The sequence below is a fragment of the Triturus cristatus genome, chromosome 3_2 (genome assembly GCF_964204655.1).
Source record: "Triturus cristatus chromosome 3_2, aTriCri1.1, whole genome shotgun sequence".
Classification (NCBI taxonomy): domain Eukaryota; kingdom Metazoa; phylum Chordata; class Amphibia; order Caudata; family Salamandridae; genus Triturus; species Triturus cristatus.
In genome coordinates, this window is record NC_140584.1 from 689,540,125 (window position 1) to 689,553,183 (window position 13,059).

Sequence of the window (13,059 nt, forward strand, 5' to 3'; positions counted from 1 at the left end):
CCCTCGTCGCCTCCACGGATCTCAGCTCGGCTGTGGATGTGGATCAGGGTCGGAGAAGTCTGGAAGTCAAGGCTCTGGTCGGGCTCTGCAGTCGGTCCCTCGTAGAACTTCAGCAAAGCAAAGGGTAAGTCTCTTGATGGTGCCTGTTTGCACAGGGTAGCCACTCCTTGGCCACAAGGGAGATTCTTCAGTCTTCCTCTTTCGTCGAATGTCGAAGGTCCAGAGTTTCTGTTCAAGTTGCAGGTTCAGGATAATCTAATCTCCTGGGGCCCAGCTACCACTCTTATACTAATGTGGGGGGCCGGGTTGCCTGCTAGGTCACGCCTTATGGGTGGGACCTGGGAGGGGGGTGGTTACACCCCCTTCCCTTTGTCCAGTTTCGCGCCAGGACTGGGGCTGGAGTGCCCCAGCACCGGTTTCAACTGGACTATGCATGCAGCACCTTGTGTGCCCAAGGCAGGTCTCATTCCTTTCAGCCCTCCCTGCCCCAATACACTAAAGTCTGTCTGGGGAGGTGCTAGCACCTCCCCAAGCAGGAAACCTATTGTCCAAGCCTCCCTTGCCGGGATCACTCCCAGCAGCAGGAGGTCAGACTTGTGTCTGTGGCAGCAGCATCCATTTTGTGATGCTGAGGCTTTGGTTAGAGTTAAACAGCAAAGTAGGATTTTAACATGTCTCTCCCTCTAGAAGGGGGGAATAATATCCTCATCACCAGAAATGGTATGGGGGTATTATTCCAAAGTGTTAGACACCTTACACGACATGTTTTGATAAAGCCAAACCATAGTTACCATAACCGTTTAAGATTATGAGGCACTTTAAGAGTATATGGTAGGCTATATCATAAGGACTTGGTTCCGAAAGCTGCAGACAGGCTCAGCTCATGCTAGAGCACCATCTCACATGTTACCAAGCACTCTGCCTCCAGGATTGTTAAGGCCTGCCATAGGAGTGGCTGATAGGTACACATGTGTCTATTTTAAGGGTAGATATAGGTATACTATATCGAAGCAAGGGGTGATTACATGACCTTGCCCCAGCTGAGTGATCAGCCAGTTGTGTCTGATTGGAAGGCCAGACCAGGGGTGGCATAATACATGCTGCAGCCCCTGGGAGGCCTAGGGAACACCTATGCCCTGGGTACCTAGGGTACACTGTACAGGGTCCAATAAGGTGATCCTTACCAATTGTGTATGTACCTAGGGTACACGGAGTCCATTTTAAAGAGAGAGCAGACAGCCTGAGACCCTGAATGGCAGGATCTCAGGCCAACTAAGTCGAAAAACCAGCTAGACACTAGGCAAAAAGTTGGGGGTAACCATAGTCAGATTATCCACCTTCCTACACAACCCCCCCCCCCCCAAACGAAAGGAGATAAGGCTGTCCTTGACAAGGTAAACCTCTATTGCCTAAGTGGCCATATAAGGAAGAACCAGCACTGGCATGGTTATCCCCTGTCTCATGGTCTACTAAGCAATCCCTCACCCTAAAGGTATCATAGGGTCTCCACCATAGGGAATCTCTACCTTTGGTGTGTCTTTGCAAAGTAAAAGGCTGGTGTTGAGATGGAGTACTGAAGTGAGTGTCCTCAAAGTGAGGCCTCAGTTTCCTCCAATCATCCTCCACCATGGATGCCTTTCTTTCTTTCACTGAGTTGCACTGTGCTCTCAGGGTCAGCCTCTGGCTACCTAAAGCTGGAGGCTGGGTCGCTTTTGTGGGCTTACTGGAGGGACAGGTCAGGTTTGGGGCCCTAAGGTCCGATGTTTGCCTGTGCCCAACAGAATCCCTCTGGGGGAGGTCCCTAACTACCTGTAAAGGGGATCCCTCAGGAATGTTTTTAACCCTCACCTGGCTAGTGCCACTAGCCAGGCAATCCTCATTCTTTTGATGGGGGGGTTCTTGTGGACAGGGGCCCTCTTGGGGTCCACTGGCCTCCCTGACCTCTGCAGCCCTGGGCTGACTGAGGCAGGGTAGAGAGAGGCAGGCTACCTTGGAAGGGGCCACTGACATCAGAGGCTCTGCCAGGCCAGGCCTGGCTACCTCTGGGGCAGTTCCTTCACAAGGGGTGAGGTCAGATCCCTGAGGAGGCTGACCTTTTCCTAATGTCTGGGGAGAGGGAGACTTTTCTTCCTCTCCACTACTCTCTGTTTGTGAGGAGTGATCCATAGTTTCAGGCTTCACTACACCTATGTCAGTCTGAGTATGGACTGAGACCATTCCAGTCCTGCCAACCTTTTCAGGAAGGCACTCAGTTTGTGTTTGAGCTGTGACTGTCACAGCTCTGCCAGTCTCTACAGGGAAGTCTGTCTTTGCCTGGGCTGTGGCTACCACTGCCCTTCCAACCTTTTCAGGGAGGAAATCTACTTGGACAGGGGTTGTGGCTGGCACAACCCCACTACCCTTTTGTGAAAGGCCTACCATTTTAGAATGGGTGTCTTGTTCAATTCCAGCCCAAGCTGAGAGTTCTAAGTCATTCCCCAGTAAGCAGTCCACAGTCAAGGTTGGAGACACTGCCACCCTTTTAGGGCCAGTGACACCTCCCCAGCTGAGACATACCTCTGCCATGGGATGACTGTTCTGTTTGCCATCAATGTTAGTTACCTGGTATAAGAAACCAGGCAAAAGCTGCTCAGAGGGAACTAGCCTATGGGCCACCATAGTGATGCTAGCTCCAGTGTCTCTGTAGGCCTCAGCTTTTCTACCATTGATGTAGGGCTCCTGTCTGTACCTACCCAAAGTGTTGGGACAGGCAGTGAAGTTGGCAAACCCCATGCCACCATCACAGACAAGAGTAGATGCTGTAGGGGAATTGGCTGAGCCAGGGTCCCCCTGTGTTCTCCAAGAAAACCCAACCAAATTTTTGGGGGCACTCCCACCGCCTGGGGGATTACTGCTGACAGTAATAGGTGGTGTGACAGGAGTAGTTGGAGGAACAGTTTTGTTTTTAGCCTTTGGGCAACTGCTGTCAGTTTTCCAATGCCCAGGAGTTTTACACTCATGGCAGTAAGGCTTTTTAACTGTGATAGAGGAGGGAGCTTGGCACCCACCACCCTGTGTGGAGTTTTGGGGCCCTGAGGAAGATTTCTCTTTTGTTTTATCCCCACCCTTCTCTTGAGGCTTGGTGGTATCTTTCTTTTGGTCACCACCCTGATTTTTAGGCCTAATCCTGGTCCTGACCCATTTATCTGCCCTCTTTCCCAATTCTTGGGGAGAGGACAAATCTGAGTCTACCAGGTGTTGATGGAGAAGCTGGTTCTGACAATTACTAAGGATCTGCTCCCTCATAATCAAGTTGTACAATCCTGTATAGTCCTGCACCTTGCTGCCAGTTAACCAACCTTCCAAAGCCTTAGTGGCACAATCCACAAAATCAGACCAGTCCTGTGTCTGTGTCTTCTGGGTGTCTCTGAACAACAACCTATATTGCTCAGTGGTTAAGCCAAACCCATCTATCAGAGCACTCTTCAAGACTTTGTAATTGTTAGCATCCTCATCACTGACTGTGAGGAGCTTGTCTCTACCTTTGTCAGAAAAGGAGAGCCACAAGATAGCTGCCCACTGACTCTGGGGTACCTGCTGTACTTCGCAGGCCCTCTCCAAAGCAGTCATCCACTTGTGGATGTCATTCCCATTCTGATATGGGGTACTATCTTGCTTAGGTTTCTATGGTCATAAGACCTATCCCTATCTCTAGGAATGTTGCTTCCACCAGTGGGTTCTGACCCACACAATTTTTGCTCTCTGGCCAGAGCAAGCTTCTCTTTGGCAAGGGCAAGTTCTTCCCTTTCAATCCTCAGATTGGCTTCCCTCATTCTGGCCTGATGCTCTCTCCTCTGGGGGGAAGTCATCCCCCTGTGGGATGAAGCATTGGAGCTTCTTGAGTGATAGGAGTGGAGAGAGTCCCCTGAGGGAGACCTACCCCTCCTATCTCTCTTTTTAAGATTACTTGGGTGCCTGTAAGGTAAGCTCCCATGCAAGCTTAAGTTAGCCTGACTAAGTCTTCTGACTGGGGTCTTGCTACCTCCCTCTTCCTCTGAGGTCTCTTCTAACTCATCTGTATCAGTTAAGTCAGGGGTCTCTTCTGTGGAGGGGAGGCCCTTATCTACAGCTATGGCACCATACTTGGCAGCTCTTTCAGCATCATAGGCCTCCAGAAGCTCCACTAGCTGTCTAAGGGTAGGGTTGGAACCCTGTTTTAATCTCCTGGAGGTACACAGTTGTCTCATCTCCTGGAAAGTGAATGCATCATATTTAGAGGGAATCTGTCTAGGATTCTCCTCTCCTGAGGGAGTATCAGTGTGATCTCCATTCAGGGACATGATTCTAGTGAGGGTGTGGTGTGTGCACCTACACTAGTTGTATCTACTAAACCTCTCTAGTAGTTGTAGTCAGGGTGTGCAAGGCCCTTCAACCTACAACAACTAAGTCCAGTAGGACTTAAGTATTATAATCTATGTTATATGTACCTAAACAATATCTGAGTGATCTTTCAATTTAGTATCTCAAGATTACAATGGTATTACAACAGCAAGCTCAGATCCCAACCGCTGCTCACCAATGTGAGAAGTTGGCCTGATGTATGATGTCACTAGTTCTAGTGTACACCTTATATCAGTCCAAACAACCCTTATGGTGATTGGTTGTAAAGTCAACCTTATAGACCAGCTATCCTAGTGGTAGCATGGACAAGAGCAGTCTTAGGCTAAACTCTGAATGGCATGTGAAGCCAGCTGTGATACCATATATAATCCCTTGAATACCAAATGAAAGGACACCACAACAGATATATATATAAAATAAAGTGTATTTATTCTAGTCAAACCCTCAGCACTCTTTATGAGATTCGAGGTAAGTACAACACAGTCTTATTCAAGCATACATTAAGTCACACAGGTAAGTAATACAGTTAGGCCCTAGGGGCCACGCAAACCATATACTAAAGAAGTGGTCTAAGGACCACTGTCTCGGAAATAGAATAGGCCTAGGGAATCGCTGGGGCTACACTACACTACCAACAGTTAGGAAGTGGGAGGCCCACGGGATTCAGGTGCAGAGTGGAAACACTCACGCGTAATGCGTATAATCGATAGAAATAGTACAGTTCTGAAATAAGCAGTTTTAGGACACTTCTGGAGTAGCTAGAAAGTCGAGAATCGGAAACTAGACCCTAGGATAGTCACTACCCTTGTGAGCACCGAAGTACCCAAGTTACCTAGCCCACGGGCTGCGGGTGCATAGGTGTGAACTTGCGTCGGGTTTCGTCGTGGACTTCTATGGATGCCTGAAGGAAAGTTGCTGACAGGCAGTCAGTGCAGAGTGTCCGGTGGATCCCAAGGTCGGGATCAAGAAGGAAGGGTACCTGCAAGCAGAAGGGACAGAGTCATGGTCACTAGCCAGCGACCACGTGGAACCAGGAAGGAACCAGGTGATGTCGTGAAGATTGCAGGTGAAGAGGTGAAGCTTGTCGCAGCATCCACGGGTATCAGGAGACGTCGAGGACGACCAGAACCAGGAGGCGAGCTGTCCCACGAAGGCTCTTGCTGTCGGCGGCGGCGAAGTCGAACTAGGACTCACCAAGCCTTGGCAAGCGGAACCCACGAAGAATGGAGGACTTGCTTCTGGTGCAGACCAGGAAGGTCTGGGGTGCTTCTGTTTTGCAGAGAAGCGGGAGCCAGTCTGGAGGAGCCAAACCAGCAGTAAAGATTCAAAGGTGTGTCGTCGCAAAGGCCGCTAGCCAACGGGCAAGCAACCGGACAGACGCGGCAAGCAGGAAAATGCAGAAGGGCCCCACGCAGGACTCGTGGAGTGTGGGGGGCTGATCTTCGGTGCAGATGGTGCTTGGGGTTGGGGCTTCTCAATCCCCGGTGCACAACTTCGAGGGTACCTCAGAAGCTGCGCTGGATGATACTCGCCACTTTTCCCAGGTAGCCGGTCCCACGTCTCTCGTCGCCTCCACGGATCTCAGCTCGGCTGTGGATGTGGATCAGGGTCGGAGAAGTCTGGAAGTCAAGGCTCTGGTCGGGCTCTGCAGTCGGTCCCTCGTAGAACTTCAGCAAAGCAAAGGGTAAGTCTCTTGATGGTGCCTGTTTGCACAGGGTAGCCACTCCTTGGCCACAAGGGAGATTCTTCAGTCTTCTTCTTTCGTCGAATGTCGAAGGTCCAGAGTTTCTGTTCAAGTTGCAGGTTCAGGATAATCTAATCTCCTGGGGCCCAGCTACCACTCTTATACTAATCTGGGGGCTGGGTTGCCTGCTAGGTCACGCCTTATGGGTGGGACCTGGGAGGGGGGTGGTTACACCCCCTTCCCTTTGTCCAGTTTCGCGCCAGGCCTGGGGCTGGAGTGCCCCAGCACCGGTTTGAACTGGACTATGCATGGAGCACCTTGTGTGCCCCAGGCATGTCTCATTCCTTTCAGCCCTCCCTGCCCCAATACACTAAAGTCTGTCTGGGGAGGTGCTAGCACCTCCCCAAGCAGGAAACCTATTGTCCAAGCCTCCCTTGCCGGGATCACTCCCAGCAGCAGGAGGTCAGACTTGTGTCTGTGGCAGCAGCATCCATTTTGTGATGCTGAGGTTTTGGTTAGAGTTAAACAGCAAAGTAGGATTTTAACATGTCTCTCCCTCTAGAAGGGGGGAATAATATCCTCATCACCAGAAATGGTATGGGGGTATTATTCCAAAGTGTTAGACACATTACACAACATGTTTTGATAAAGCCAAACCATAGTTACCATAACCGTTTAAGATTATAAGGCCCTTTAAGAGTATATGGTAGGCTATATCATAGAACAGCTATAAGGACTTGGTTCCGAAAGCTGCAGACAGGCTCAGCTCATGCTAGAGCACCTTCTCACATGTTACCAAGCACTCTGCCTCCAGGATTGTTAAGGCCTGCCATAGGAGTGGCTGGTAGGTACACATGTGTCTATATACAAGATAGGTATAGGAATACTACACCTAAGCAAGGGGTGATTACACGACCTTGCCCCAGCTGAGTGATCAGCCAGTTGTGTCATAATGGGAGGCCAGGCCAGGGATGGCATAATACATGCTGCAGCCCCTGGGAGGCCTAGCGTACACCTATGCCCTGGGTACCTAGGGTACACTGTACAGGGTCCAATAAGGTGATCCTTACCAATTGTGTATGTACCTAGGGTACATGGAGTCCATTTTAAAGAGAGAGCAGACAGCCTGAGACCCTGAATGGCAGGATCTCAGGCCAACTAAGTCGAAAAACCAGCTAGACAATAGGCAAAAAGTTGGGGGTAACCATAGTCAGATATCCACCTTCCTACAGTCGACTCTTCACTTTTGTCTGCACCAAAACACGTAGCCTGCAATGGCAGTGTATAGGTGTTAAGGTGCAGGGCCTCTAAGGGTGGCACAATAGGTGCTGCAGCCTTTAGCGGTCTTCCCTGGTCACAGTGCTATTGGTACCCATGGTACCTTTTACCAGGGGCTTACCTCTGGCCAGAGATGTGCCAATTGTGGGTACAAAGGTACAAGTTTGGGTAAAAAACACGGGCCTTGGGAACCTGGCAGGGACGCAGGGCACATCAAGTCAAAGTGCATCAACTGTCAGGCAAAAGTGGGGGGGTAGCCATGCAAAAAGGGGCACTTTCCTGCAATATACAGATGATATCAGCAAATTTATGGTTAAACAGCATGCAAATTAAAATATCATAGACTGGACATGGAGCTCCACTCATCTGACCGAGTAGGAGTCAATGGATGCACTAGAAGATGATTAACAATTAATTTAACAAGACAACCTTTTGGCGCTGACCAATGAGAGGAACTACCAGAAGCAAGATGATTAAACACTATCAAAACGTTGTTTAGTAATCTGGATTACTGATGAGCAAAATACTACGCTGTGCCACAACACTTCCTATCCCTCCAGCCAAAGTATTAACACCCTAATAAAACCCTCACAATCAGTTAGAATGGCTTAAGTTGCTTCACACTGTGATGAGGCTTCCTCAAATATGTACATTTTTAATCATGAGCAACAATTGCCACACACTAAATCTTCTACACTTGGACATGGAGCAGCACAGCTGTGATTGAATTATTCTAAATGAAATTACAAACCTAATTCTTACTAAAACTTGTTGGCAAAAAACTAATCAGCAGCACCTAAAGTTATAACTGGCATGACAATGCTGTATTTTATACAAACAAAAGGTAGATGAGGCTTACGTTCGGAATACTGCTGACATGCTGTGGAGCTGAATAGCTTCTGGGGTGACATCATTGCCTCCAATAGTGGAAACCACACAGCCTAACAAAATAAGGAGAAAAAACATATATTTACTTAATATACAATTGTTTCTACAGCTTGATCTTTACATTTCTCAACAAAATTCTCAACAAAAAGGAGCAAAACATATGTAAAACTTTCAAAACACTTTTTTATACCACATGTCTAACTGCAACCAATGCCCCAATTATTTCCTTTTTGCAGATGGAAGCCAAGAGATGTAACATTTTCCATTAGTTCTTTGAATGGTCAATTGTTTTAGCTGATGAACAAGTTATTTACCATTGTAGAGTTTTTTTTCTGATAGATGCAACAACTCAATTACTTGTGTGAAACCACAACATCATCAGACAGGATCAGGAAAAACTTTCAATAATAGTATGTCACAGGAACCGGTGGTACTATCCAGCGAGACATGAAAGACTGTGCATCTTCAAAGGAAGTAACGTCAGTGGCCCATATACCGCACCACAGGAGCCAGTGACATCAGTCGCACCCGTTTATACATCACCCATATACAAATGAGGACATTAAAAATTAAAGACATAATACAGGCAAAAATTCCTCAGGAAGGAAAGTGAAAGAATGGGTTCTGGAGTAGGATGCTACTCACAGAAAAAGCGCTTCGACGCCTAGTCAGGGGTAGTAAGCGCTATATAAATGCAATTAGAATAAGGAATCTGCAACAACTGTTGTATCCATCACAAAGAAAAGTACCAATACTAAGCAACATGCCCTTCTCAAGGACACTAGTCCCACTGATTTTTTTGCATGAACAAGCATCTCTGAAAAGGAGGATTGACGAGGAACAACAGGAAAGCTTACATCAGAACATTCTGTGGCACTACCCTCCCAAATTGCAATTATCCTACTTGTCCAGGCAGTATTGCTTATAAAAATAATGCACAGGTGTGGCCCAAGTTGCACATAGCAGACAAGAACCCCTTTCAGAAGAGCACACACACCTGTCTTCTCTCTCACAGGAGCAAGCATCCCTGTAGACAGCCTTTACTGTTACTTTGTAACCAAGCTTAACGCACAAGAAAATCCACTTACAAACATTCCTTTTTCTGACAGATCTACTCAGTGAGAGAACCTCAAAGGCAATGAAATGATTAGTCAGTTCTATCAAGATAATGAGTAAGATCCCATTCTAGGATCTAGTCTGTGCAACCTCTCCTCTTCAGGAAGGAAAAGGTGATGAAAGGAAATCTCTCCAGTTTAAGGGAACTCCAAGATGACTTTAGGAAGAAAGAAGGGCTCAATCCTTATCTTTGGAAACAACTGTGAAAAGTGGAGAAATAGACATAGCATGTAAAGACTCAACTATTCTAGCAAATGTATTGGTTATCATAATGACTGTTTTCCAAGCAACATATTTCAGCAGATATGTACAAGTTACTTACCTTTGGTAACAATGTATCTGGTAGAGACTATTCTAGCCGCAGATTCCTTAATGTAGAATTATCCCCAGGCGTGAGACTGGACCCGGAAAACTTTCTTGCCCAGCATCTCTGCGCACTGGGGGGGGGGGGTGGGGGGGGGGGGGGGGGGCCGGTGCCTAGCGACTCCGCCCCGACGTCCTCCGCGGGCGTGACATCAGTGAGGTCACATAAGCCCCACCCCGGCGCGCTGACGTCAGTTTGCTTCGGAAAACCTTTCCGCGCCACAACGCGGAGCCATCACAACAAAACTGAGAAGAGCATGGGAACAGTGTGCGAAAAAACCAGAGAAACAAAAAGAGAGAGCGAGAGAGACAAAAGGTGAGGAACAGCACCAGGCGGCACAGAGGCACCAGGAGGCTACAACAGGAAAGCCAAAGCAGGAAAAGAGCAGACCACCTCTGAGGAACAACTGTGCAAGCCAGGTGGTAGCACCAGGCAGCACAAAAGTACCAGAAGACCACATCAGTAAAGTCACAGTAGGGAGAGTGGAAAGCACCCCTCCGTGGAACCACAGTGACAGCCAATGCGAGAGCCGGGCTGGAGGCACAAGCAGTGAAAAGCGCTGTAAGAGAAAGAGGACTGCAACCACAGACCACACAGCAAAGAGACACAAGCCCGGAACAGAGGGGAAACAGCAATCCACCCCCAGACTACACAGTCAAGGAGGGCCAGAGCCTCTGAAAGGAGCATGAGGCCAAGGACAGGCAAAAGAACCCCCAGGGTAGAAGACTGCAAGGGGATCAGAAATTGAAACCACAAAGGGAAAAGAGCAAACACAAGCCCCTACACTGGAGAGAACCCAGCTGGAGGGAAGTCTGACAGGCAGAAAACGAAAAGGACCCCCACAGGAGTCAAGCCACCCAGAGGGAGGCTAGAGCAGAAAACCAAGCTGAGGGTCCTCGCAGAACGGGGAGGAAGGGTGGGTCGTGAAGGAATCTGCGACTAGAATCGTCTCTACCAGATACATCGTTACCGAAGGTAAGTAACTTGTACATCTGATAGAGACTACTAGCCGCAGATTCCTTAACATAGAATAGATACCCTAGCCATACCCAGACGCAAGGAGGGCCTGCGAGAGATTCTCCCCACCAGGAGAGACTTCGGCCCCAGCAGGGGATATGGCACAAGAACAAGAAGGAAAGGGACAGGATATCCAAGCCCAACCAAGAGAAAGAGAGCGCCCAACACCCCGCAGGGGCAGACAGCGCCCCAAAGGCCTCAAGGAACGCAGGGGCCATCTCGAACCCAGTGAGAAGAGGTAGAACCAAAGGCAGGGCCCACCATAAGAAACACAGGCATAGAGATAGAAAAGAGCTGAATACACCTCGGCCGCAAGCAGCGGGCAAGGCCGGACCGGCGCCACTGCCAACAGCACAGGCAGAAGAAGAAAATCCACCAGTGCGCGAAGCCCCAGCAGAACCAGAGGCAGGGGCGCAAGGAAACACATCAAGATCACAACGGAGGAGGAGAACAAGGAGGCCTGCACGGGCATGTGCCACCAGTAACAGGCAACACCACGGAACAGCGCACCCCAGACAAGGCAGACGCCAGCCGAAGGCCGAGGCCAGGGAGGGCCAGGACACACACTGACCCACGAAGAAGTGGAGGAACCGGCAGAAAAGAAAAAGAGACGGAGGACGGCCTAAGCCTGCCACTAGAACACAGAGGCCAAGGAAAGCCAAACTCTGTGGAGCATCAGACCGAGGACCAAGCCAAAACACAAGACAAAAATGCAGAACCGCTACAACCCGATGCCGCAGACAACAGGCCAGACTGGCCAAGCGACGTAGCGACAAGGGGAAGGATGGATCTAGCACAAGCTGCTCCAAGACAATTGGCAAGAAGATGGCACCTGCGACATACCGTGACGCCACGGAGAGCAAGGAACGCGGAAAGAGTGACCACCCCTCCCCAGCACAGGACAGAGTTATGCAATAGCTACAAGTAACCCACATAGGGTAGGTAACGTCCCAAGAACCATGGGAACAGAAAGACCTGCAGAAAAAACCCGCAGACGGTTTACCAAGCAGCCAATAAAGAAGACACAGAAGGCCTTATCTCAGGGTCTACTAGGCTTACCAACAGCCAAAACCACAAGTCAACAAAGGGCCGGAGCAGCAGCCAACAGCTCCAAGGGCCCAACAAAAGGACCCCAAGGGCACAGGAACCATACAGAACACACATCCAGGGCTACCCGTTACAAGGCCCCAGGAAAAACAATGGGAGAACACCTCCCAAAACACAGACCAACAGTCAGGTCACTGAGGGGGAGGAGGAGGTGGAGGAGGAGAAGGACGAAGTCCCGCAAGAAACCTCTGAATGGCAGAATCCGCAGGGGCGTGGAACAACAGAGTGCCATCAAAGGGAAGGTCAACCAGCTGTTCCCTAAGGTTCTCAGGGAAAACACTATCCCGTAGCCAGGCATAGCGACAAAGGGCCATGGTACGACCAAGTACCTACGAAACATCCAGAGCCGAGCAAAGAATAAACGTCGCCAGCTCCCGGCCATCCAACACATGGTGCCAGAGATCAACGCAGGCACCCTCCTGAGAAGCAGAAGACATAAGGGACTCCGCCGAATCCCACAAGCAAGAAGTGGCCCTGGGCAACACACAAAGAGTGTTAAGGGCCTGCAAAGCAGCACTGGAGGAGGCGGAGATGTTGCGCCCGCAAGAATCTAACCACCGGGCCTTCCGTGACGGGGGAGACAACACCAATGGCAAGGAGGGAAAGGCAGTCTGTAAAAGAGGGCCCCTGGTAGAAGGGTGGAGGGAAAGACAAACAGGATCATGCGGAGCATTACAGTGGCGGTGCAGAAGAGGTTGGGGCACCGGGTCCCCCGTGGCAAGATGCCCCCAGGCCCCCAAAAGAGAATTGTGGAGCGCAGCCTCAAAGGGAAGAAGCAGCTCCCGTCCACCAGCAGATGATCCGTGGGGAAATGGGCAGCTGGATCATCCATGCGCAAGATTCCTGCAGCCGTGGAAACAGCCCGAGTGAAGGCAGCACTCTCCTCCGGTGGGGCCCCACGGCGGGGAAAGCAGTTCCTCTGTGGGTGACGGCTGCAAGCTAAGGCGGCGGTCCCCCGGCCCAACCGGAGGAAGAAAAGGCCAAGCTCGAAATGGAGGAGGGTAGACCAATGAATGGGGAACCTGGGTCGCCTCCGGCGAAGATTGCGGGCGCGGTGACGGAGAAGAGCTGTCCTTAGAAGACGCCGGGAAAAAAGGCCACAATACGGCGACCCGTCTCCGGAGAAGATGAAACCAACAACCGCCAAACCTCTGGAGAAGAGGGGGTGTCCGAAGACGAATCAACGACCCGACGTCGGCCCGGCACCGTAGAGTCTGCCACCAGA

General features: G+C 50.0%; 1 protein-coding gene across 1 annotated transcript in view; it reads right to left on the bottom strand.

Annotated features, from left to right (window-relative positions):
• VPS8 (VPS8 subunit of CORVET complex) overlaps positions 1–13,059 on the bottom strand; it is a 1,789,524-nt gene that overhangs the window by 477,218 nt on the left and 1,299,247 nt on the right. Inside the window, exon 39 of the mRNA XM_085648738.1 lies at positions 8,202–8,283. Coding sequence (XP_085504864.1) covers positions 8,202–8,283 — 82 coding nt within the window. The remainder of the gene's footprint in view (positions 1–8,201; positions 8,284–13,059) is intronic.